This window comes from Argopecten irradians, chromosome 2, assembly GCF_041381155.1.
Source record: "Argopecten irradians isolate NY chromosome 2, Ai_NY, whole genome shotgun sequence".
NCBI lineage: Eukaryota > Metazoa > Mollusca > Bivalvia > Pectinida > Pectinidae > Argopecten > Argopecten irradians.
This window is the reverse complement of record NC_091135.1, coordinates 65,450,091-65,475,140: the sequence shown is the minus strand read 5'-3', so window position 1 is coordinate 65,475,140 and position 25,050 is coordinate 65,450,091. Positions and strand designations below refer to the sequence as shown.

The window sequence follows — 25,050 nt, the reverse complement described above, 5'->3', positions numbered from 1 at the left end:
GTCGGCCCCATCATTTGTACAATTTTCAGTTAGTAGCCCATAAGGATGCTACCAGTCAAATTTTGTTGAAATCCGACCAGCGGTTATGGAGAAGAAGTCGATTGTTGACGGACAACGGACGACGGACGCCGGATGCTGTGGTATCCCATAAGCTCACCTCGGTCCTTTGGACCAGGTGAGCTAAAAATCGGTTTACATTTGTTACAATTTTTGCACAGGGAATGGCAGAAAATGACGTTTTTAGTACATCAAAGGGCCATAACTCCACTACATAATGTCGACCAAAAGTGGCAATGAAACTTGGCCAAGCCCTTAAGGCATTTGACCTTGTTACCAAATTTAAAGAAAATCGGTTAATATTTAATAGTTGCAGGGAAATGGCAGAAAATGACTTTTTTATCAAATCAATGGGCCTTAACTCTTCTAAATAATGTCCGTCGCAAGTGGCGATCAAACTTGGCTAAGCCCTTAAGGCATTTGACTTTGTTACCAAGTTTTAACAATATTAGTTTTAACATTTGTTAGTTATTACACAGAAACTGCAGAAAAATTAACATTTTGTAGTAAATTAAAGGGCCATAACTCTGATAAATAACATCTGCTGAAAGAGTTGATCGAACCTGGCCAGGCACTTAAGGCATTCAACCTTGTTACCAAATTTGAAGAAAATTGGTTAATATTTATTACAGTTATTGTACGGAAGTGGCAGAAACTGACTTTTTTTATTTAAGCAAAGGGCCATAACTCCGCTAAATAAGGTACGTTGAAAGTCGCAATCAAAATTGGTCAAGTCCTTAAGGCATTTAACCTTGTTTCTAAGTTTGACGAAAATTGATTGACATTAGTTACACTTATTGCACGGAAATGGCAAAAAATTACGTTTTTAGTAATTCAAAGGGCCATAACTCCGTAAAATAAGGTCCATCGACAGTTGCGATCGAATTTGGCTGAGCCCTTAAGGCATTTAACCTTGTCACCAAGTCTGAAGAAAATTGGTTTACAATTGTTACAGTTATTGCATGGAATTGAAGTGTTACAGACAGACAGACAGACAGACAGACAGACAGACAGACAGACAGACAGACAGACAGACAGACAGACAGACAGACAGACAGACAGACAGACAGACAGACAGACAGACAGACAGACAAACAGACAGACAGAAAAACAGAGGGACAAACCCAAATTAATATCCCCCGTTTCGGAGAAAGCTGGGGAGAAATGTAAAACTTACCAGCCAAGAAGGGATGGGGCCTTTCTCTGGCAGTCCAAGCATTTCACCCGTCTGTAAAAATGACACACGTGTTAGTCTGAGATTAAATAACATATACAGTGGAACTCGGTTAATACAAACTCGAAGGGACCGAGATAAAACTTCGAGTTATCCGAGTGTTCGAATTAAGCAGGTTCTCATGTCTACTGAATATCTCTTTACTTGGTATATATAGACTAGTTTCATGTCGTAAAACGATGCGAAAAAGAGAGATGTCAAAATCACCGATGGCAGTTGCAAAATTAAATCAAGAAAATCTAGATATATATTTTGAAAAGCCAGAAAAGCCAGAAAGGCAGATGTATGAAAAAGAAATCGGCATTTCCGGCGATCTCGTTGTCCAAAAAAATCTCATTTCGAATTATACAAACGTTTTATGTATGATTTTTGTCATTCGGACCCAAAATTTACTTCGTATTATCCGAGTTCTTCGAGTTTTCCGAATTCGAATTATCCGAGTTCTTTCAACAAATATAAAGAGGAAATTCGGCCGGGACCGTCAAAGTACTTCGTATTAAGCAGGGTTGTCGAATTATCCGAGTTCGTATCAACCAAGTTCCACTGTATCTATTATTTACTGAATACAGAACATGATTAGCTGGACATTTTCTATTGTAAAAAATATCATTCAAAGTTCATTTCTGTATCAAATCATTTTTGTTGTGTTAATGCTCCTTGTATCTAGAAAGAAAGAAATACACAAATTTCGTTACAAACATTTTAAAACAAAAGTTGTCACCTTTCCAAATGTGTTTTTGTGTATGATACACTGCTTACTTTTTCTCCTGGCTGTATAGTCCTGTACTTGGCCTGGTAAGTACTGAGCTCCACACTGAGTCTGTGTACAGAACTCTTCAGGGTATTGTTTTCATCCTTCATGTCCTGTAACTGTTTCTTCAGCAGCAGGTGTTTAGCAGTCTCCTTGTCTGTAATGTAAAAAGAAACCTTGACATACAAATCAAACTTCAACATCTTAATTAAATGTTAGATTTGGAGATTGGAGAAATTAGCCTTCACACTTTTGTCCCCTTTTTAATGTTGATTTTCACTACCAAAACTATCAGACTCAAGTCACAAACAAAGACCACTAGACCTACTGATTTCATGACATCGATTTTGGTTTGTTACTTATACTGTGCTACTGGCTGGCGACATATTATTGTGAAAAAATTTTGACTTTTCTCCATTTTTTTCTAAACGTTGCATTCAAATTTAGATTTCCAGTGGTGATTAATTCTGTAAACAATAACAAATCAAATCAACATAGTTTACTACCTTGTATTTTGTTGTCTGGTCAAAAGCGCTGGAGTGACCCAACCAGCGTTCTTTTCTAAGATTGAATTACCTCCCTTACAACTTTCGTTTTTTGAATGCTGTTGTATCAGAAGAAGCAGACAATATATAAATCAGGACTGTTCATCTTAGAATAAAGCCGATATCATGCATCCCCCTTGACTTATGTTGTACTTGTGAGGTAAGATTTACTGAATATGTTTAAAATTAAATTTTCTCCTAAATTTGAAAATTTTGTTGGTAATTTTAGTATGTGTCATCTTTCTAAACACAAAACTGTTTAAAAATCCCATTCAGTATACTGCACCAATCAAAATCACGATAATATGTTCTTCACAATAATATGTCGCCAACCAGTTACATTCTCACTTCTACAATCTCAGACATTAAAAGCAGGATGATTTCTCACTTTAAAATAGTTGTGAATGCACTTTTTACCCCATTTCAAAGAAATTACAAGAGAAACTACATCTTTGGAAAATTTGATTAAAATCACATTTACTTGGTATTTTCTGTTGAGTATGGGGCCATAATCAGCCCACAAACCCTAACACATTAAAGCCTTGAGTTAAGACAGTCCTCTTCCTCTCCTCATTGTATGACTTGTATAAAATACACATTTGTTACTATCATACTTACCTCCCTTATCCAGAGCCGCGGACACTTTCTGTAGGGAGTGGACGGTGCCCTCCAGCTCCTCGTTGCGTGACCTCAGTATGGTATTTTCCCCCTCCAGACTCCGCGTCAACTCATCCACACTTCTGGCTGTGTTAGAGCCGGACATCATGGACCGATGGGACATGGAACCTAGGACAGACGTAACACATAGATTATCATAAACAGGTAGGGAAAGAATAACTCTGTCTTAACAAGACATTGAATATAAACAAGATAGAGCACATTAATACAGGTAGTATTCAGTAAGTGTTTTCTTAAAATTGTATGTTTGAACACATTTTCAGAACCCCCCCCCCCTTTTTTTTTGGATCATATGTATACACACAAAACACAACTAGAACTGTATGCCAATGGGCTAATATAAAGAAGAAAAAAATGGTATCTTTGTGCACAACTTGTACATGTAGTGATTTTATTTACTAGTATTGTCTATTGTCAGTATGATTATATCCTGAATACACAAAGTACGAATGAAAGAAAAATTGAACAAAACAAAAACATCAACAAAACTCTGCAATTAAAACAAAGTCTTCCCACTTTCCTCACTTTTTTAATTGTACTTGGTACAACAATATTTCAATGTTGTGATTTAGATGAAATTGTCAATTACCCTTTCCTCTGGGAGTGGGCCCCATTAAGGAATCTCCTGTCTGGGCCTCCTCATGGATCAGTTGTGCTCTTCGTTGTGACCCTTCACCTCTCTGAGGTGACACACTTTTCCTGGCAGACAGACGTCCACTTTTCACACTAGTCTCATGAATACTATCCTCTACATGGTCAAGGTCACAAAACAAAGGTCAGCAAATCATTCAACAAAATAATGATGTAATCAAATTATTCAACAAATAAACTATACAGTACTTGCAGGCCACATGTATTTTGTTATCAATATTAACGAAAACCTTCAAATGTTCAATTTTGGAATTTAGGAATGTGAAAGTTTTTCTACAGAAAGGAAATTTTATTTTAATGTCATCTATAAACAATCTGAGTCGTTTGAGATTGTTAGTGGAGGAAGGCATAGAGCCAGAGTACTTGCAGATAAACCATCCACCCATAACTAGCACAGAGGATTCCGCTTAAACTACTATCCTGTATGTCTTTAACTCCTAACAAAGGGGGGGTAGGCTACTATTACAATGCTGAACACCTTCATAGCTTGGCTAAAGGAGAAAAAAAGTAATCCAATTCTGTTTTTGATATACTTCTATGAATATTAATAGTCTATTAATAACATAATAGACGTCACCTGCAAGAATTCAATATTTTACCTTTATATATATTCAGTAATATCAATTGTCACTTGTTACTTCCAACACATTGATGCTCTTTTTAAATTTGTCTATAAGCTTAGTGTATTATCAGCTTTAGTTATTGGTGTACTGCCTACATGATTTTGCCTATAACAAAGATTTCATCTCACTGACTATATCCAGTGTTCTGTCAGTGTGAGAAACCATTGGCTTATATCAAATTTCAGAATTTTGTTGAAAGTAAAGTCACATGGTGAACATGATATTACCAAGGAATATATAAAGTTAACAGCAAGATTACTGGGCCAACAACACTAAAAGAAAAAAAAAACAAAAAAAAAAAATAAAAAAAAAAAAAAATAAAAAAAAAAAAAACAATAATATAATAAAAAAAAAAAACAAATAAAAAAAAATAAAAAAAAAAAAAAATAAAAAAAAGAAGTTAACAGCAAGATTACTGGGCCAACAACACTGTTAAGAGTAAAATGTCTAATGGAATATAAAGAAATACTGTTTTTGGCCTTGAATATCATTGGTGAACATGTCCCAACAGCGGTCCCCAAAGTCAGGTCTCTATCAACACTCCATGTTTTTATAATAGAAAATCTCAATTTCAATTCTTCTCATTATATGCTATCATTCTATATGATGTAGAAAAATTCTACATGTATTGATATCATTAATATTAACGATCATTAAAATCTACATGTTAGTGCCATACATTATCTATATACAAGTAACAGTATCCTGATTTCCTTTAGCTTTTTGGTATGAAATTATTGTGATAGCTTTTTGGTCAAATAACTATTAAAACAGAACTTTAACAAATTATTAAGACTAACATATTAAATACATTTTCATTGAATCCGAACCTTTGCTCTCTGACTCCAAATTAATATTTGAAAATGAATTAACTGCCTTTCTTGGAAACAGTAGCAATAACAACAGAGCATGCTATATGTTCTTTGCTGTTTATATCATATAGCATGCAATTTACCTAGTTCATGACGTGTATGGAGAAATACCACACTTTATAGAATTCTGTTTATTGCTACACTGAATTTACACCAAACCATGCATCATTAAATCAATGACTGTATACCTATAGCATTGCATGCATTAGTGACTTAGCTACATGTGAACTAATCCCTCCTTCCCACAGTAAGCCTACACACAACACAGACGTATCCATTTTACCCTGTATGCTCTTCTTCTCAAAGGGATCACTAAATTGTACACCTTGGTATGATAGATGATAAAGGATCACTAAATTGTACACCTTGATATGATAGATGATAAAGGATCACTAAATTGTACACCTTGGTATGATAGATGATAAAGGATCACTAAATTGTACACCTTGGTATGATAGATGATAAAGGATCACTAAATTGTACACCTTGATATGATAGATGATAAAGGATCACTAAATTGTACACCTTGGTATGATAGATGATAAAGGATCACTAAATTGTACACCTTGATATGATAGATGATAAAGGATCACTAAATTGTACACCTTGATATGATAGATGATAAAGGATCACTAAATTGTACACCTTGATATGATAGATGATAAAGGATCACTAAATTGTACACCTTGATATGATAAAGGATCACTAAATGACACCTATATGATAGATGATAAACTCAAATTGTACACCTTGATATGATAGATGATAAAGGATCACTAAATTGTACACCTTGATATGATAGATGATAAAGGATCACTAAATTGTACACCTTGATATGATAGATGATAAAGGATCACTAAATTGTACACCTTGATATGATAGATGATAAAGGATCACTAAATTGTACACCTTGGTATGATAGATGATAAAGGATCACTAAATTGTACACCTTGGTATGATAGATGATAAAGGATCACTAAATTGTACACCTTGGTATGATAGATGATAAAGGATCACTAAATTGTACACCTTGGTATGATAGATGATAAAGGATCACTAAATTGTACACCTTGGTATGATAGATGATAAAGGATCACTAAATTGTACACCTTGGTATGATAGATGATAAAGGATCACTAAATTGTACACCTTGGTATGATAGATGATAAAGGATCACTAAATTGTACACCTTGGTATGATAGATGATAAAGGATCACTAAATTGTACACCTTGGTATGATAGATGATAAAGGATCACTAAATTGTACACCTTGATATGATAGATGATAAAGGATCACTAAATTGTACACCTTGATATGATAGATGATAAAGGATCACTAAATTGTACACCTTGATATGATAGATGATAAAGGATCACTAAATTGTACACCTTGATATGATAGATGATAAAGGATCACTAAATTGTACACCTTGATATGATAGATGATAAAGGATCACTAAATTGTACACCTTGATATGATAGATGATAAAGGATCACTAAATTGTACACCTTGATATGATAGATGATAAAGGATCACTAAATTGTACACCTTGATATGATAGATGATAAAGGATCACTAAATTGTACACCTTGATATGATAGATGATAAAGGATCACTAAATTGTACACCTTGATATGATAGATGATAAAGGATCACTAAATTGTACACCTTGATATGATAGATGATAAAGGATCACTAAATTGTACACCTTGTATGATAGATGATAAAGGATCACTAAATTGTACACCTGATGATAGATGATAAAGGATCACTAAATTGTACACCTTGGTATGATAGATGATAAAGGATCACTAAATTGTACACCTTGATATGATAGATGATAAAGGATCACTAAATTGTACACCTTGATATGATAGATGATAAAGGATCACTAAATTGTACACCTTGATATGATAGATGATAAAGGATCACTAAATTGTACACCTTGGTATGATAGATGATAAAGGATCACTAAATTGTACACCTTGGTATGATAGATGATAAAGGATCACTAAATTGTACACCTTGATATGATAGATGATAAAGGATCACTAAATTGTACACCTTGATATGATAGATGATAAAGGATCACTAAATTGTACACCTTGATATGATAGATGATAAAGGATCACTAAATTGTACACCTTGGTATGATAGATGATAAAGGATCACTAAATTGTACACCTTGGTATGATAGATGATAAAGGATCACTAAATTGTACACCTTGGTATGATAGATGATAAAGGATCACTAAATTGTACACCTTGATATGATAGATGATAAAGGATCACTAAATTGTACACCTTGGTATGATAGATGATAAAGGATCACTAAATTGTACACCTTTATATGATACATGATAAAGGATCACTAAATTGTACACCTTGGTATGATAGATGATAAAGGATCACTAAATTGTACACCTTGATATGATAGATGATAAAGGATCACTAAATTGTACACCTTGGATATGATAGATGATAAAGGATCACTAAATTGTACACCTTGATATGATAGATGATAAAGGATCACTAAATTGTACACCTTGATATGATAGATGATAAAGGATCACTAAATTGTACACCTTGATATGATAGATGATAAAGGATCACTAAATTGTACACCTTGATATGATAGATGATAAAGGATCACTAAATTGTACACCTTGATATGATAGATGATAAAGGATCACTAAATTGTACACCTTGATATGATAGATGATAAAGGATCACTAAATTGTACACCTTGATATGATAGATGATAAAGGATCACTAAATTGTACACCTTGGTATGATAGATGATAAAGGATCACTAAATTGTACACCTTGGTATGATAGATGATAAAGGATCACTAAATTGTACACCTTGGTATGATAGATGATAAAGGATCACTAAATTGTACACCTTGATATGATAGATGATAAAGGATCACTAAATTGTACACCTTGATATGATAGATGATAAAGGATCACTAAATTGTACACCTTGATATGATAGATGATAAAGGATCACTAAATTGTACACCTTGATATGATAGATGATAAAGGATCACTAAATTGTACACCTTGGTATGATAGATGATAAAGGATCACTAAATTGTACACCTTGATATGATAGATGATAAAGGATCACTAAATTGTACACCTTGATATGATAGATGATAAAGGATCACTAAATTGTACACCTTGGTATGATAGATGATAAAGGATCACTAAATTGTACACCTTGATATGATAGATGATAAAGGATCACTAAATTGTACACATGATTGATATGATAGATGATAAAGGATCACTAAATTGTACACCTTGATATGATAGATGATAAAGGATCACTAAATTGTACACCTTGATATGATAGATGATAAAGGATCACTAAATTGTACACCTTGATATGATAGATGATAAAGGATCACTAAATTGTACATTGATATGATAGATGATAAAGGATCACTAAATTGTACACCTTGATATGATAGATGATAAAGGATCACTAAATTGTACACCTTGGTATGATAGATGATAAAGGATCACTAAATTGTACACCTTGATATGATAGATGATAAAGGATCACTAAATTGTACACCTTGATATGATAGATGATAAAGGATCACTAAATTGTACACCTTGATATGATAGATGATAAAGATATCACTAAATTGTACACCTTGTATGATAGATGATAAAGGATCACTAAATTGTACATTGATATGATAGATGATAAAGGATCACTAAATTGTACACCTTGATATGATAGATGATAAAGGATCACTAAATTGTACATTGATATGATAGATGATAAAGGATCACTAAATTGTACACCTTGATATGATAGATGATAAAGGATCACTAAATTGTACATTGATATGATAGATGATAAAGGATCACTAAATTGTACACCTTGATATGATAGATGATAAAGGATCACTAAATTGTACATTGATATGATAGATGATAAAGGATCACTAAATTGTACACCTTGATATGATAGATGATAAAGGATCACTAAATTGTACACCTTGATATGATAGATGATAAAGGATCACTAAATTGTACACCTTGATATGATAGATGATAAAGGATCACTAAATTGTACACCTTGATATGATAGATGATAAAGGATCACTAAATTGTACACCTTGATATGATAGATGATAAAGGATCACTAAATTGTACACCTTGATATGATAGATGATAAAGGATCACTAAATTGTACACCTTGATATGATAGATGATAAAGGATCACTAAATTGTACACCTTGATATGATAGATGATAAAGGATCACTAAATTGTACACCTTGATATGATAGATGATAAAGGATCACTAAATTGTACATTGATATGATAGATGATAAAGGATCACTAAATTGTACACCTTGATATGATAGATGATAAAGGATCACTAAATTGTACACCTTGATATGATAGATGATAAAGGATCACTAAATTGTACACCTTGATATGATAGATGATAAAGGATCACTAAATTGTACACCTTGATATGATAGATGATAAAGGATCACTAAATTGTACACCTTGATATGATAGATGATAAAGGATCACTAAATTGTACACCTTGATATGATAGATGATAAAGGATCACTAAATTGTACACCTTGATATGATAGATGATAAAGGATCACTAAATTGTACATTGATATGATAGATGATAAAGGATCACTAAATTGTACACCTTGATATGATAGATGATAAAGGATCACTAAATTGTACACCTTGATATGATAGATGATAAAGGATCACTAAATTGTACATTGATATGATAGATGATAAAGGATCACTAAATTGTACACCTTGATATGATAGATGATAAAGGATCACTAAATTGTACACCTTGATATGATAGATGATAAAGGATCACTAAATTGTACACCTTGATATGATAGATGATAAAGGATCACTAAATTGTACACCTTGGTATGATAGATGATAAAGGATCACTAAATTGTACATTGATATGATAGATGATAAAGGATCACTAAATTGTACATTGATATGATAGATGATAAAGGATCACTAAATTGTACACCTTGATATGATAGATGATAAAGGATCACTAAATTGTACACCTTGGTATGATAGATGATAAAGGATCACTAAATTGTACACCTTGATATGATAGATGATAAAGGATCACTAAATTGTACACCTTGATATGATAGATGATAAAGGATCACTAAATTGTACACCTTGATATGATAGATGATAAAGGATCACTAAATTGTACACCTTGATATGATAGATGATAAAGGATCACTAAATTGTACATTGATATGATAGATGATAAAGGATCACTAAATTGTACACCTTGATATGATAGATGATAAAGGATCACTAAATTGTACATTGATATGATAGATGATAAAGGATCACTAAATTGTACACCTTGATATGATAGATGATAAAGGATCACTAAATTGTATATTGATATGATAGATGATAAAGGATCACTAAATTGTACACCTTGGTATGATAGATGATAAAGGATCACTAAATTGTACACCTTGGTATGATAGATGATAAAGGATCACTAAATTGTACACCTTGGTATGATAGATGATAAAGGATCACTAAATTGTACACCTTGATATGATAGATGATAAAGGATCACTAAATTGTATATTGATATGATAGATGATAAAGGATCACTAAATTGTATATGATATGATAGATGATAAAGGATCACTAAATTGTACACCTTGGTATGATAGATGATAAAGGATCACTAAATTGTACACCTTGATATGATAGATGATAAAGGATCACTAAATTGTACACCTTGATATGATAGATGATAAAGGATCACTAAATTGTACACCTGGATATGATAGATGATAAAGGATCACTAAATTGTATATTGATATGATAGATGATAAAGGATCACTAAATTGTACATTGATATGATAGATGATAAAGGATCACTAAATTGTACACCTTGATATGATAGATGATAAAGGATCACTAAATTGTACACCTTGGTATGATAGATGATAAAGGATCACTAAATTGTACACCTTGGTATGATAGATGATAAAGGATCACTAAATTGTACATTGATATGATAGATGATAAAGGATCACTAAATTGTATATTGATATGATAAATGATAAAGGATCACTAAATTGTACACCTTGATATGATAGATGATAAAGGATCACTAAATTGTACACCTTGATATGATAGATGATAAAGGATCACTAAATTGTACACCTTGGTATGATAGATGATAAAGGATCACTAAATTGTACACCTTGATATGATAGATGATAAAGGATCACTAAATTGTACATTGATATGATAGATGATAAAGGATCACTAAATTGTACACCTTGATATGATAGATGATAAAGGATCACTAAATTGTACACCTTGATATGATAGATGATAAAGGATCACTAAATTGTACACCTTGGTATGATAGATGATAAAGGATCACTAAATTGTACACCTTGATATGATAGATGATAAAGGATCACTAAATTGTACACCTTGATATGATAGATGATAAAGGATCACTAAATTGTACATTGATATGATAGATGATAAAGGATCACTAATTGATTGTATATTGATATGATAGATGATAAAAGGATCACTAAATTGTACACTTGGATATGAAGATGATAAAGAGATCACTAAATTGTACATTGATATGATAGATGATAAAGGATCACTAAATTGTACATTGATATGATAGATGATAAAGGATCACTAAATTGTATATTGATATGATAGATGATAAAGGATCACTAAATTGTACACCTTGATATGATAGATGATAAAGGATCACTAAATTGTACACCTTGATATGATAGATGATAAAGGATCACTAAATTGTACACCTTGGTATGATAGATGATAAAGGATCACTAAATTGTATATTGATATGATAGATGATAAAGGATCACTAAATTGTACACCTTGATATGATAGATGATAAAGGATCACTAAATTGTACACCTTGATATGATAGATGATAAAGGATCACTAAATTGTATATTGATATGATAGATGATAAAGGATCACTAAATTGTACACCTTGATATGATAGATGATAAAGGATCACTAAATTGTACACCTTGATATGATAGATGATAAAGGATCACTAAATTGTACACCTTGGTATGATAGATGATAAAGGATCACTAAATTGTACATTGATATGATAGATGATAAAGGATCACTAAATTGTACATTGATATGATAGATGATAAAGGATCACTAAATTGTACACCTTGATATGATAGATGATAAAGGATCACTAAATTGTACACCTTGGTATGATAGATGATAAAGGATCACTAAATTGTACATTGATATGATAGATGATAAAGGATCACTAAATTGTACACCTTGATATGATAGATGATAAAGGATCACTAAATTGTACACCTTGATATGATAGATGATAAAGGATCACTAAATTGTACACCTTGATATGATAGATGATAAAGGATCACTTAATTGTACACCTTGATATGATAGATGATAAAGGATCACTAAATTGTACACCTTGATATGATAGATGATAAGAGTTTTTGAAGTTTTTATATTGTTGAAAGTTCGGGACAAACACAGGTAACACTATATGCCACCCTCTCCCCATTTTATGAAGGAGGCATCAGAATAACGCTGTTAATAAAATACTAAGGTGTTGTCTCACTGAGTAATTTATCGTAATATCTACATGTATTTTCATGTCTTATTTTTGGCAGCTGATGTGATAGACTGGACTAGTTGCATGAAGACATGTCTCTTTAATTGTACAAACACAAAAATTAAGAAAACTTAGAAAAAAACTGTTTAACAAAAAAGAACTGTTTGTGAACTTTGTGTATTAATACTGTACCTCTGATGCTTGGTTCTCTGTCACTGCGGAGTGGCCCCACAGACTGGGGGTGTTCTATTGTTACCTTGGTAACCTATAAGCACAAAAATCATAACATATAAATATATCTTATACTCTTATGTTAAAGGATCTATACATAATCCACTTTCAGCATCATAAGATGATAAAATTGCTTGTGTTATAAAGTATCAGATTCCCTGATCTGTGTATACTTTTATATTTGGTATTTTAAAATGCTCGCCTGCTGATTTTAACCTTTATCCAATTGTTTAGACAAATATTAAATAACGTCACAATGTTTTAACAATTAGATAAAATAGAAATGTCACTATAGGATGCATCTTAAAAAACTGAACCATAACCCGTTTTTGTATATTTGTTTATATTTAGGTTCTTCCCAATACAAATGTACTCCAAATAAGGTATTAAATCATAACTGTTATAAAAAAGTTTAGTCTAGAGTTATAGTCCTATATGGAAAAGTTCTTATTAAGACAACTTCATTCACTGTTATAAAAAAGTTTAGTCTAGAGTTATAGTCCTATATGGAAAAGTTCTAATTCAGACAACTTCATTCTTCAATCTACAATCATAACTGCATCACTGTTATAAAAAAGTTTAGTCTAGAGTTATAGTCCTATATGGAAAAGTTCTTATTCAGACAACTTCATTCTTCAATCTACAATCATAGCTGCATCACTGTTATAAAAAAGTTTAGTCTAGAGTTATAGTCCTATATGGAAAAGTTCTAATTCAGACAACTTCATTCTTCAATCTACAATCATAACTGCATCACTGTTATAAAAAACTTTAGTCTAGAGTTATAGTCCTATATGGAAAAGTTCTAATTCAGACAACTTCATTCTTCAATCTACAATCATAACTGCATCACTGTTATAAAAAACTTTAGTCTAGAGTTATAGTCCTATATGGAAAAGTTCTTATTCAGACAACTTCATTCTTCAATCTACAATCATAACTGCATCACTGTTATAAAAAAGTTTAGTCTAGAGTTATAGTCCTATATGGAAAAGTTCTTATTCAGACAACTTCATTCTTCAATCTACAATCTAACTGCATCACTGTTATAAAAAACTTTAGTCTAGAGTTATAGTCCTATATGGAAAAGTTCTAATTCAGACAACTTCATTCTTCAATCTACAATCATAACTGCATCACTGTTATAAAAAAGTTTAGTCTAGAGTTATAGTCCTATATGGAAAAGTTCTAATTCAGACAACTTCATTCTTCAATCTACAATCATAACTGCATCACTGTTATAAAAAAGTTTAGTCTAGAGTTATAGTCCTATATGGAAAAGTTCTTATTCAGACAACTTCATTCTTCAATCTACAATCATAACTGCATCACTCTTATAAAAAAGTTTAGTCTAGAGTTATAGTCCTATATGGAAAAGTTCTTATTCAGACAACTTCATTCTTCAATCTACAATCATAGCTGCATCACTCTTATAAAAAAGTTTAGTCTAGAGTTATAGTCCTATATGGAAAAGTTCTTATTCAGACAACTTCATTCTTCAATCTACAATCATAACTGCATCACTGTTATAAAAAACTTTAGTCTAGAGTTATAGTCCTATATGGAAAAGTTCTTATTCAGACAACTTCATTCTTCAATCTACAATCATAGCTGCATCACTCTTATAAAAAAGTTTAGTCTAGAGTTATAGTCCTATATGGAAAAGTTCTTATTCAGACAACTTCATTCTTCAATCTACAATCATAACTGCATCACTGTTATAAAAAAATTTAGTCTAGAGTTATAGTCCTATATGGAAAAGTTCTTATTCAGACAACTTCATTCTTCAATCTACAATCATAACTGCATCACTGTTATAAAAAACTTTAGTCTAGAGTTATAGTCCTATATGGAAAAGTTCTTATTCAGACAACTTCATTCTTCAATCTACAATCATAACTGCATCACTCTTATAAAAAAGTTTAGTCTAGAGTTATAGTCCTATATGGAAAAGTTCTTATTCAGACAACTTCATTCTTCAATCTACAATCATAGCTGCATCACTGTTTTAAAAAAGTTTAGTCTAGAGTTATAGTCCTATATGGAAAAGTTCTTATTCAGACAACTTCATTCTTCAATCTACAATCATAACTGCATCACTCTTATAAAAAAGTTTAGTCTAGAGTTATAATCCTATATGGAAAAGTTCTTATTCAGACAACTTCATTCTTCAATCTACAATCATAACTGCATCACTGTTATAAAAAACTTTAGTCTAGAGTTATAGTCCTATATGGAAAAGTTCTAATTCAGACAACTTCATTCTTCAATCTACAATCATAGCTGCATCACTGTTTTAAAAAAGTTTAGTCTAGAGTTATAGTCCTATATGGAAAAGTTCTAATTCAGACAACTTCATTCTTCAATCTACAATCATAACTGCATCACTGTTATAAAAAAGTTTAGTCTAGAGTTATAGTCCTATATGGAAAAGTTCTTATTCAGACAACTTCATTCTTCAATCTACAATCATAACTGCATCACTGTTATAAAAAAGTTTAGTCTAGAGTTATAGTCCTATATGGAAAAGTTCTAATTCAGACAACTTCATTCTTCAATCTACAATCATAACTGCATCACTGTTATAAAAAAGTTTAGTCTAGAGTTATAGTCCTATATGGAAAAGTTCTAATTCAGACAACTTCATTCTTCAATCTACAATCATAACTGCATCACTGTTATAAAAAAGTTTAGTCTAGAGTTATAGTCCTATATGGAAAAGTTCTTATTCAGACAACTTCATTCTTCAATCTACAATCATAACTGCATCACTGTTATAAAAAAGTTTAGTCTAGAGTTATAGTCCTATATAGAAAAGGTCTTATTAAGACAACTTCAATCTACACAGACTACAAGTACATTGAGGGGAACTAGACAATATAACTTAGAGAGTAAAAAAACAAAGGGTAGATGATATAAAAAGAATAGAAAACAAACCATCAATACCAACAGAATAATTGTTATATATAAATGAATGACAACCTTAATATCAATAGTTTTTTTTCTATTGAACTTATCAAAAGATTGATTTTTTTTTTCGATGCAAAGCATCAGATAGTGTTGTGCAATTCACTGCAAGATGAGAGTGATATGGAATGGTGAATGTTTCTACAGAACCACTTCCTCTATAACACATGTAGATAATTCAGCACATCTTATTGAAACTGTTTCCTTGTTCCTTTTTTACAGGCTGTCCAGCACCCCAAAAATTCCTAAAAAATCCTAATTTTTGTCAGTTTTGATAAAATTCCAGAAAATTTAGAAAATCCTAGGGCAAATCCTAAAATAAGCCCTAATTTTTTCATGCCAATTCCTAATTTTTAGGTCAAACGAGGTAATTTCAGATAACCTATTTTACCAGTTAGTAATAGCCTTAACATTTTGTATTCATTTACAAAGAATTTAACATGTTTTGGCTATTCTGAAACAATATGAAAAATCCATAGAAATCTTTCATGGTCAATAGTGGGCCTAAATATAAACAAGCTTACAGTGTTGCATGCAACACACGTACCCTGTCGTCAATTACATTTTCTAATCTATAGCAAGTAATTATTGCTTAGTTATGCTATCATTGTATGAAGTTTGAACAAATTCCGTTTATATGTTCTCAACTTATCATCCGGAAACTTGTGAAACAATCTATTTTTAGTAGCAGTGACCATCGTAGTTGACCTTTTGACCCCAAATTCAATCTTAAGTTATAAGCTAAGCCATAAACTACCATTGTGTGAATTTTGATCAAATCCATCAATTAGTTATCATCTGGAAATGGACGGACTGACAGATGGACGGAAGGACAGACAGACGGGAACAAACCATATAGCCCCCTCCGATTTCACCAGCAGAGGACTAATAAGATGGTTTTCAACGGAAGAATCAAAAGAGTAGAGGGCCAAGATGGTTTTCAACGAAAGAATCAAAAGAGTAGAGGGCCAAAATAGTCAAACTTACTGCAATTTTAATAGTCTTATTAGATCAAGACTTGGTAGAAACTGATAATCTTCATAGATGAAAGGTTTTAAAACCAAATGTTTTGAATTTCATGACCTAAAGTACTTAGGTGTACATGTACTGATACATACTCCTGGGAGGAGGGTCAACATTAGATTTTGTAAAGAAATGAAACTTACTTTAGTCACTGTAGATGTAATACAATATGGAGAAAAATTCTCATTGTGAAATGGCTGTTAAATATTGTTCATATTTCTGCCATTATGACTGAACCTTTTTGGTATATTTGCTAGACCAAAATGAGTTATTTATGACTCAAACAGGAAAATCATAGATATGTAATTAGAGGTTGTACATTGTACACTCCAGTGGTCTGAACATGTGGGAAGAGTAAACTTCTGGGCAAAGTATCTTTTTTTCACAACGTAAAATGGCAGTTTACTATTTAAGATTTACATTTTCACTGTGACACCATGTTGTAACCTTACCAAATACAGTTGGTGTCATTCTGTGCATGACCTTCCATCCACAATATTGATGTCATTATCAAAAACTGTAACATGACAATGAATATAATTCACATACAAGGTGATAACTGATAACGTTTGTGCGGCACTATTGTTCCTATTGGTGATGGAATGAGGTTAAAAGATAATGTCCTGGGCTAAATCATTTCAGCAGGAAGATTACAAATATTCACGTTCCATCACCAATGGAGATACTAGTTCCGCACAAACCTTATCGGGTATCACATGGTACATGAAATGCTGTTTTACAGCAGATTTATGAAGAAGAAATCAGCTTTTTCTGCAATCTCATTGTCCAAAAAAAAATCTCATTTCGAGTTATACGAACATCTTATGTATGGTTTTAGACATTCGCACCAAAATTTACTTTGTATTATCCGAGTTTTCCGAATTTCAATTTTCCAAATTTTTAAACAAAGATAAAAAGGGAATTTGGCCAGGACTGGCAAAATACTTCATATTAAACCGGGTTGTCGAATTATCCGAGTTCGTATCAACCAAGGTCCACTCTATATCAATTCAAGCATTGAATTACATTCAGATGGTCATTATATATGGTAGGATAAATGCCAACTGGACAACGACAAATTCAACATGAAATGTGTACTTCATGTTGAATTTATCTTTATTAAATAGGAAACTTTGATTGTACTGTTTTGGTCTTGCAGTAGTATTCATTGGCTGCAGCTATACTATACATGATACAAGTTGTGAAGGCATTCGACCAATGGATCCATGCATTCATCATGTTGATTGTGTATCACTGGGTGACAAGCTTTAATTCTGAAGTTAGCAGAAGATTTTTAATGCTTCATGCTGATGAAATTTAGTTTCTAAATTCCTAATATTATTCCTTACTTTACGCCAACAAGTGCTGGACAGCCTGAAAATACAGAGCCTAGTAAAGCCATTCTGATTTATTCGCCCCCACAGACAAAAACATTAATAATTCTGAGGTCAGACAGCATTACAAATGTACTTAACAAAACAAATGATGAGAGATAAGAGTACATTGAACATGCAAACCTACCCGAAATCTCCTCTGTAATTGTGAATAATTAAAACAAAATATATACATTTACATGAACAGAAATGTACATTGTGTCTAATCCTGAATTCTTTAAATGTAATTGTGAATGATATAAATGGGTGCAGTCACTAACCATCAAACCATCTCATCAGTGTCATAGAGAACTTCCGCCTGCCATTTTCTTATTTTATTCTTATCTTAGTATTAAAGAGGATCCTATTTTAAATTGTTGATACCAATGTTATCAATACATTATACAAATTTTTTTAATAATTTCTCATAGGAAAAACATTCTCATAAACCAGTGTAATTTCTGATGTACTGAGACAAAATAAGCCAAAATGTGCCATTAATGGTCATAACTTAAACAATATGGAAACTGAAACATATATTTACAAACTCATGCATTCATTCATAAAATCATATTCAATAGATGATTACACTTTACAGTAGTAGGTGTGGTTTACTGTGTACCTAGTAATGATTCTCACCGTTTCATGGGCAACTTCGTCCTCAGAATCCGAGTCCATGTCCCTAACGGCCCGCATGGCCTCGCGTACCTGCTGACCGGTCTGTTGTAGGGACTGACTATCTAGACTCTTCTCACCTGACGCTGACCGCTGTGAGCCCTACACAGTGAAAGTGGAATGATAGGGAGGCTAATAAAAATTGTTAAAAACATGACATGAGGCATTGAATTATATCTTAATAAACAAAATAAAGAATGCACAATCATAACGCAAAATAAAAAATGTACAATCATATTACATCTACGAATAGCTAGAGTTCATGAGTTTATCAAATATTCTACCGTCATTTGTTTCATACTATACATTGGGTGACAATCCAGATTAATCAAAGTGCCAAAGCCACTCATAGATGCTGTTAATGAAGGACTCAAACAAAGGAATAAAGGAATTGGTTCATCATTTATATTAAATTTAGTAAACATGTTGTAGAACATTGTATTTATATAATGTACAATGTTGAATTTTGGAGTTAAACAAAAGATATTTATTGTTCTATCATAATTAAAGTTGATTCAAACACCATAAGTTATATAGGTTAATGACTGAAATTTATTTTATACATTAAAATTTCTTATTCCTGAAATAAGTAGATTTATTAAACCGATAAATCTGGTAAAAATCTGAGTGCAATTTTCGTTTAATACATGTAAGTAATCTATATACACATATTAATTACTGAAATTATCAATTTCATCAAAGTGTCTTTAAAAGAAAAGAAAATAATAACAGAAATATTGCGATTTCCGGATTATGTAGTGATTTCCTTGCAAGTGTATCACTTTGCTTTGCCGACTTTTGACTTATAAATAATGGCCAGATAATTTTGTCAAATAAACAAGAGGCCCATGGGCCTTAACGGTCATCTGACTCATGGCATAAAACAACAAAGTCACAGTATAAAGTATTGGTTAACGATTAATATAAACAATACAAGGAACTCCTTAGTTAAATGTGCAAGTTTCTGAAATAGGTAAATGTCATTTGTTAAACAAACTTGGTAGCCCTTCATCCATATATGGTTTTAACCCATTCAAGGATTAATATAAGGAGGAGTCAGATTTTAAAGCCAAATTTCAGCAAAGCTCCCATTTTGGACCTCCGCCGTACTATCCCCAAGGGTCTTAGCTCGGTCCTTTATAAAATATGATTGTCCTCACCTTAAGTTCCCCCTTCTGAATCAATTAAAACCACTATAGACCAATTTTCATTGAGATATCGGAGACTGAACCCGAACACAGGAAGTGGGCCAGCGGCCATCTTGAAATACCAAAATATTTACGAAAATGTTTGTATGTTGTTCGGCATTAATTATAACCCCTATAGACTAATTTTCATTGAGATCAGAGACTAAAACCTTAAAACAGGAAGTGGGCCAGCGGCCATCTTGGAATACCAAAATCTTTACGAAAATGTTTGAATGTTGTTCGCATCATTTAAAACCCCTATAGACCAATTTTCATTGAGATCGGAGAAGTTCAATTTTGAATCACAACCATACAATGATGCTATTGATACCATACAAATATGCTATCCAATACATAGGTTCAGAGACAAAGTAATTTATATGAAAGTAGTAGACTAATTGACCTTTTTGACCTTGCATCTATTGCCGTCTAAGGCCCTGGGGGTCAGCCCTATCATTTGTACAATTTCAAATCCCCACCCTATAAAGATGCTACCATTGCATTATAAGTGCTCTTCCATTCTTAGTTGCAGAGAAGAAGTCGTTTATATGGAAATAGCTAAATTAACCCCTTTTGACCCCACCCTTCAGGCCCCCGGGGGATCAGCCCCATCATTTGCAAAATTTTGAATCCAAACCCTATAAGGATGTGACCATTGCATTATGAGCGTAATCCCATGTTAAGTTGCAGAGAAAAAGTCATTTATATGGAAATTGACCACTTTGACCCCGCCCCTCAGACCCCCGAGGGGTCAGCCCTATCATTTGCACAATTTTGAATCCCCACACTATAAGGATGCTACCATTGTATTATGGGTGCTATACCATGCTTAGTTTCAGAGAAGAAGTCGTTTATATGGAAATAGCCAAATTGGCCCCTTTTGACCCCGCCCCTCAGGCCCCCGGGAGGTCAGCCCCATCATTTGAACAATTTTGAATCCCCACCCTATAAGGATGTTACCATTGCATTATGGGTGCTATCCCATGCTTGGTTTCAGAGAAGAAGTCGTTTATATGGAAATAGCTAAATTGACCCCTTTTGGCCCTGCCCCTCAGGCCCCCGGGGGATCAGCCCCATCATTTGTACAATTTTCAATTAGTAGCCCATAAGGATACTACCAGTCAAATTTTGTTGAAATCCGACCAGCGGTTATGGAGAAGAAGTCGATTGTTGACGGACGCCGGACGCCGGACGCTGCGGTATCCCATAAGCTCACCTCGGTCCTTCGGACCAGGTGAGCTAACAAGAGGCCCATGGGCCTTAACGGTCATCTGACTCATGGCACAAAACAACAAAGTCACAGTATAAAGTATTGGTTAACGATTAATATAAACAATACAAGGAACTCCTTAGTTGAATATGTAAGTTTCTGAAAAAGGTAAATGTCATTTGTTGAACAAACTTGGTAGCCCTTCATCCAAATATGGTCGAAACCCATTCAAGGATTAATATAAGGAGGAGTCAGATTTAAAAGCCAAATTTCAGCAAAGCTCCCATTTTGGATCTCGGCCATACTATCCCCATGGGTCTTACCTTGGTCCTTTATAAAATATGATTGTCCTTACCTAAAGTTCCCCCTTCTGAATCAATTAAAACCCCTATAGACCAATTTTCATTGAGGTCGGAGACTGAAACCTTAAAACAGGAAGTGGTCCAGCGGCCATCTTGGAATAACAAAATCTTTACGAAAATGTTTGCATGTTGTTCGGGCATCAATTAAAACCCCTATAGACCAATTTTCATTGAGATCGGAGACTGAAACCTTAAAATAGGAAGTGGGCCAGTGGCCATCTTGGAATACCAAAATCTTTACGAAAATGTTTGCATGGTATTCGGCATCAATTAAAACCCCTATAGACCAATTTTCATTGAGATCGGAGACTAAAACCTTAAAACAGGAAGTGGGCCAGCGACCATCTTGGAATATCAAAATCTTTACGAAAATGTTTGCATGTTGTTCAGCATCAATTAAAACCCCTATAGACCAATTTTCATTGAGATCGGAGACTGAAACCTTAAAACAGGAAGTGGGCCAGCGGCCATCTTGGAATACCAAAATCTTTACGAAAATGTTTGCATGTTGTTCGGCATCAATTAAAACCCCTATAGACCAATTTTCATTGAGATCGGAGACTGAAACCTTAAAACAGGAAGTGGGCCAGCTAAAATTAAGAAAATTTGCCCTTTTGGGGCCCCACCCCTCAGTTCCCAGGGTTCAGACCAGACTCATTTATATAAAATATAATTGTGTTTCCCCAATGATGTTTCACACCAAATATGGATAAAATTCATCAAAGGATGGAGGAGGAGTAGGATTTTAAAGCTAAAATTAAGAAAATTTGCCCATTTGGGACCCACCCCTCAGCCCCTAGGGGTTGGACCATGCTCATTTACATCAAATATGATTATCCTTCCGCAATAATGTTTTACACTAAATATAGATGAAATCCATCCAAGGATGAAGGAGGAGTAGGATTTTAAAGCTAACTTAAGAAAATATGCCCTTTGGGGGGCCCCACCCCTCAGCCCCTAGGGGTTGGACCACGCTCATTTATATAAAATATGATTGTCCGTCCCCAATGATGTTTCACACCAAATATGGATGAAATCAATCCAAGCATGAAGGAGGAGTAGGATTTCAAAGCTAAAATTAAGAAAATTTGCCTTTTTGGGGCCCCACCCCTCAGCCCCTAGGTGTCGGACCAGGCTCATTTATATAAAATATGATTACCCTTCCCAAATAATGTTTCACACTAAATATAGATGAAATCCATCCAAGGATGAAGAAGGAGTAGGATTTTAAAGCTAAAATTAAGAAAATTTGCCCTTTTGGGGCCCCGCCCCTCAGCCCCTAAGGGTCGGACCAGGCTCATTTATATAAAATATGATAACCCTTCCCAAATATTGCTTCACACTAAATATAGATGAAATCCATCCAAGGATGAAGAAGGAGTAGGATTTTAGAGCTAAAATTAAGAAAATTTGCCCTTTTGGGGCCCCGCCCCTCTGACCCTAGGGGTCGGACCAAGCTCATTTATATAAAATATAATTGTCCTTCCCTAATGAAGCTTCACACCAAATATGGATGAAATCAACCCAAGGATGAAGGAGAAGTAGGATTTTTAAGCTTAAATTAAGAAAATTTGCCCTTTTGGGGCCCCACCCCTCAGCCCCTAGGGGTCGGACCAGGCTCATTTATATAAAATATGATTGTCCTTCCCAAATGATGTTTCAAACCAAATATGGATGAAATCCATCCAAGGTTGAAGGAGGAGTAGGATTTTAAAGCTAAAATTAAGAAAATTTGCCCATTTCTGGGCCCCACCTCTCAGCCCCTAGGGGTCGGACCAGGCTCATTTATATAAAATATGATTGCCCTTCCCAAATAATGTTTCACACTAAATATAGATGAAATCCATCCAAGGATGAAGAAGGAGTAGGATTTTAGAGCTAAAATTAAGAAAATTTGCCCTTTTGGGGCCCCGCCCCTCTGACCCTAGGGGTCGGACCAAGCTCATTTATATAAAATATAATTGTCCTTCCCTAATGAAGCTTCACACCAAATATGGATGAAATCAACCCAAGGATGAAGGAGGAGTAGGATTTTAAAGCTTAAATTAAGAAAATTTGCCCTTTTGGGGCCCCACCCCTCAGCCCCTAGGGGTCGGACCAGGCTCATTTATATAAAATATGATTGTCCTTCCCCAATGATGTTTCAAACCAAATATGGATGAAATCCATCCAAGGATGAAGGAGGAGTAGGCTTTTGTATAAATAGTCTTACGCACGACGCACGGCGGACGGCGCACGGCGGACGGCGCACGGCGGACGGCGCACGACGACGGACAAAACACGATGACAATAGGTCATCCTGACCTTCGGTCAGATGACCTAAAAATCATAATTTGGTTACCTATTACAACAATCCTTTGATGTTATGAAACATTGTTGCAAATATGTTGTGTATGTTTGTTTAAACACAGCTTGAACAAGTCGAACAGCAAGTGCTATGCAGTGCACTTTCACTACGGTAATATAGTAATGATCTTTAAAGGGAGGCAACTCGAGCTCTAGATGGAAGAGAGCGTAGTAATTTCTTCAGATATAGTTCGGTTTACTACGGTAATATAACAGTGTTACAACTGTACATGTTTTCAGAAAAAAAGAAAGCTGGAACTAGTTATGTTGACTAGAGGTTGACACCTCATGTATAATTTCTATATGTATTTGTTTGATTTGATCTTAGTTAAATAATTAAAAGGTAGCTATAAATAATAAATTCCTGAAATGAAAGGCCTAATAGCAATGACGTTTAAAGGGAGGCACCTCAAGATATCACATCTCTAGATGGTAGAGAGTGTAGTAATTTCAACAGATATAGTTCGCAACGTCAACCAAATAAAAGGCTTTTGCAAACACATTTAAATCTTATTTTTTTTATAAATCGTTAAAACAAATATAATTAATCATCATTTATAGCGTCAATTTTGTACCGTTCAACTAGAT

The 25,050-nt window shown here is 33.5% G+C and overlaps 1 protein-coding gene across 9 annotated transcripts in view; it reads right to left on the bottom strand.

Moving 5' to 3' along the window:
* The window catches only part of LOC138316235 (centrosomal protein of 89 kDa-like), a 63,345-nt gene that overhangs the window by 16,165 nt on the left and 22,130 nt on the right, over positions 1-25,050 (bottom strand). For 8 of the 9 annotated variants that reach the window (XM_069257841.1, XM_069257844.1, XM_069257840.1 and 5 more), the window contains 7 exons: positions 19,322-19,459; positions 18,831-18,842; positions 13,281-13,353; positions 3,855-4,013; positions 3,206-3,373; positions 2,051-2,199; positions 1,235-1,285 (listed from right to left, as the gene is read on the bottom strand). In XM_069257841.1, the coding sequence (XP_069113942.1) occupies positions 1,235-1,285; positions 2,051-2,199; positions 3,206-3,373; positions 3,855-4,013; positions 13,281-13,353; positions 18,831-18,842; positions 19,322-19,459 (750 nt within the window). The remainder of the gene's footprint in view (positions 1-1,234; positions 1,286-2,050; positions 2,200-3,205; positions 3,374-3,854; positions 4,014-13,280; positions 13,354-18,830; positions 18,843-19,321; positions 19,460-25,050) is intronic. The other variant, XM_069257838.1, reaches the window with a different exon arrangement.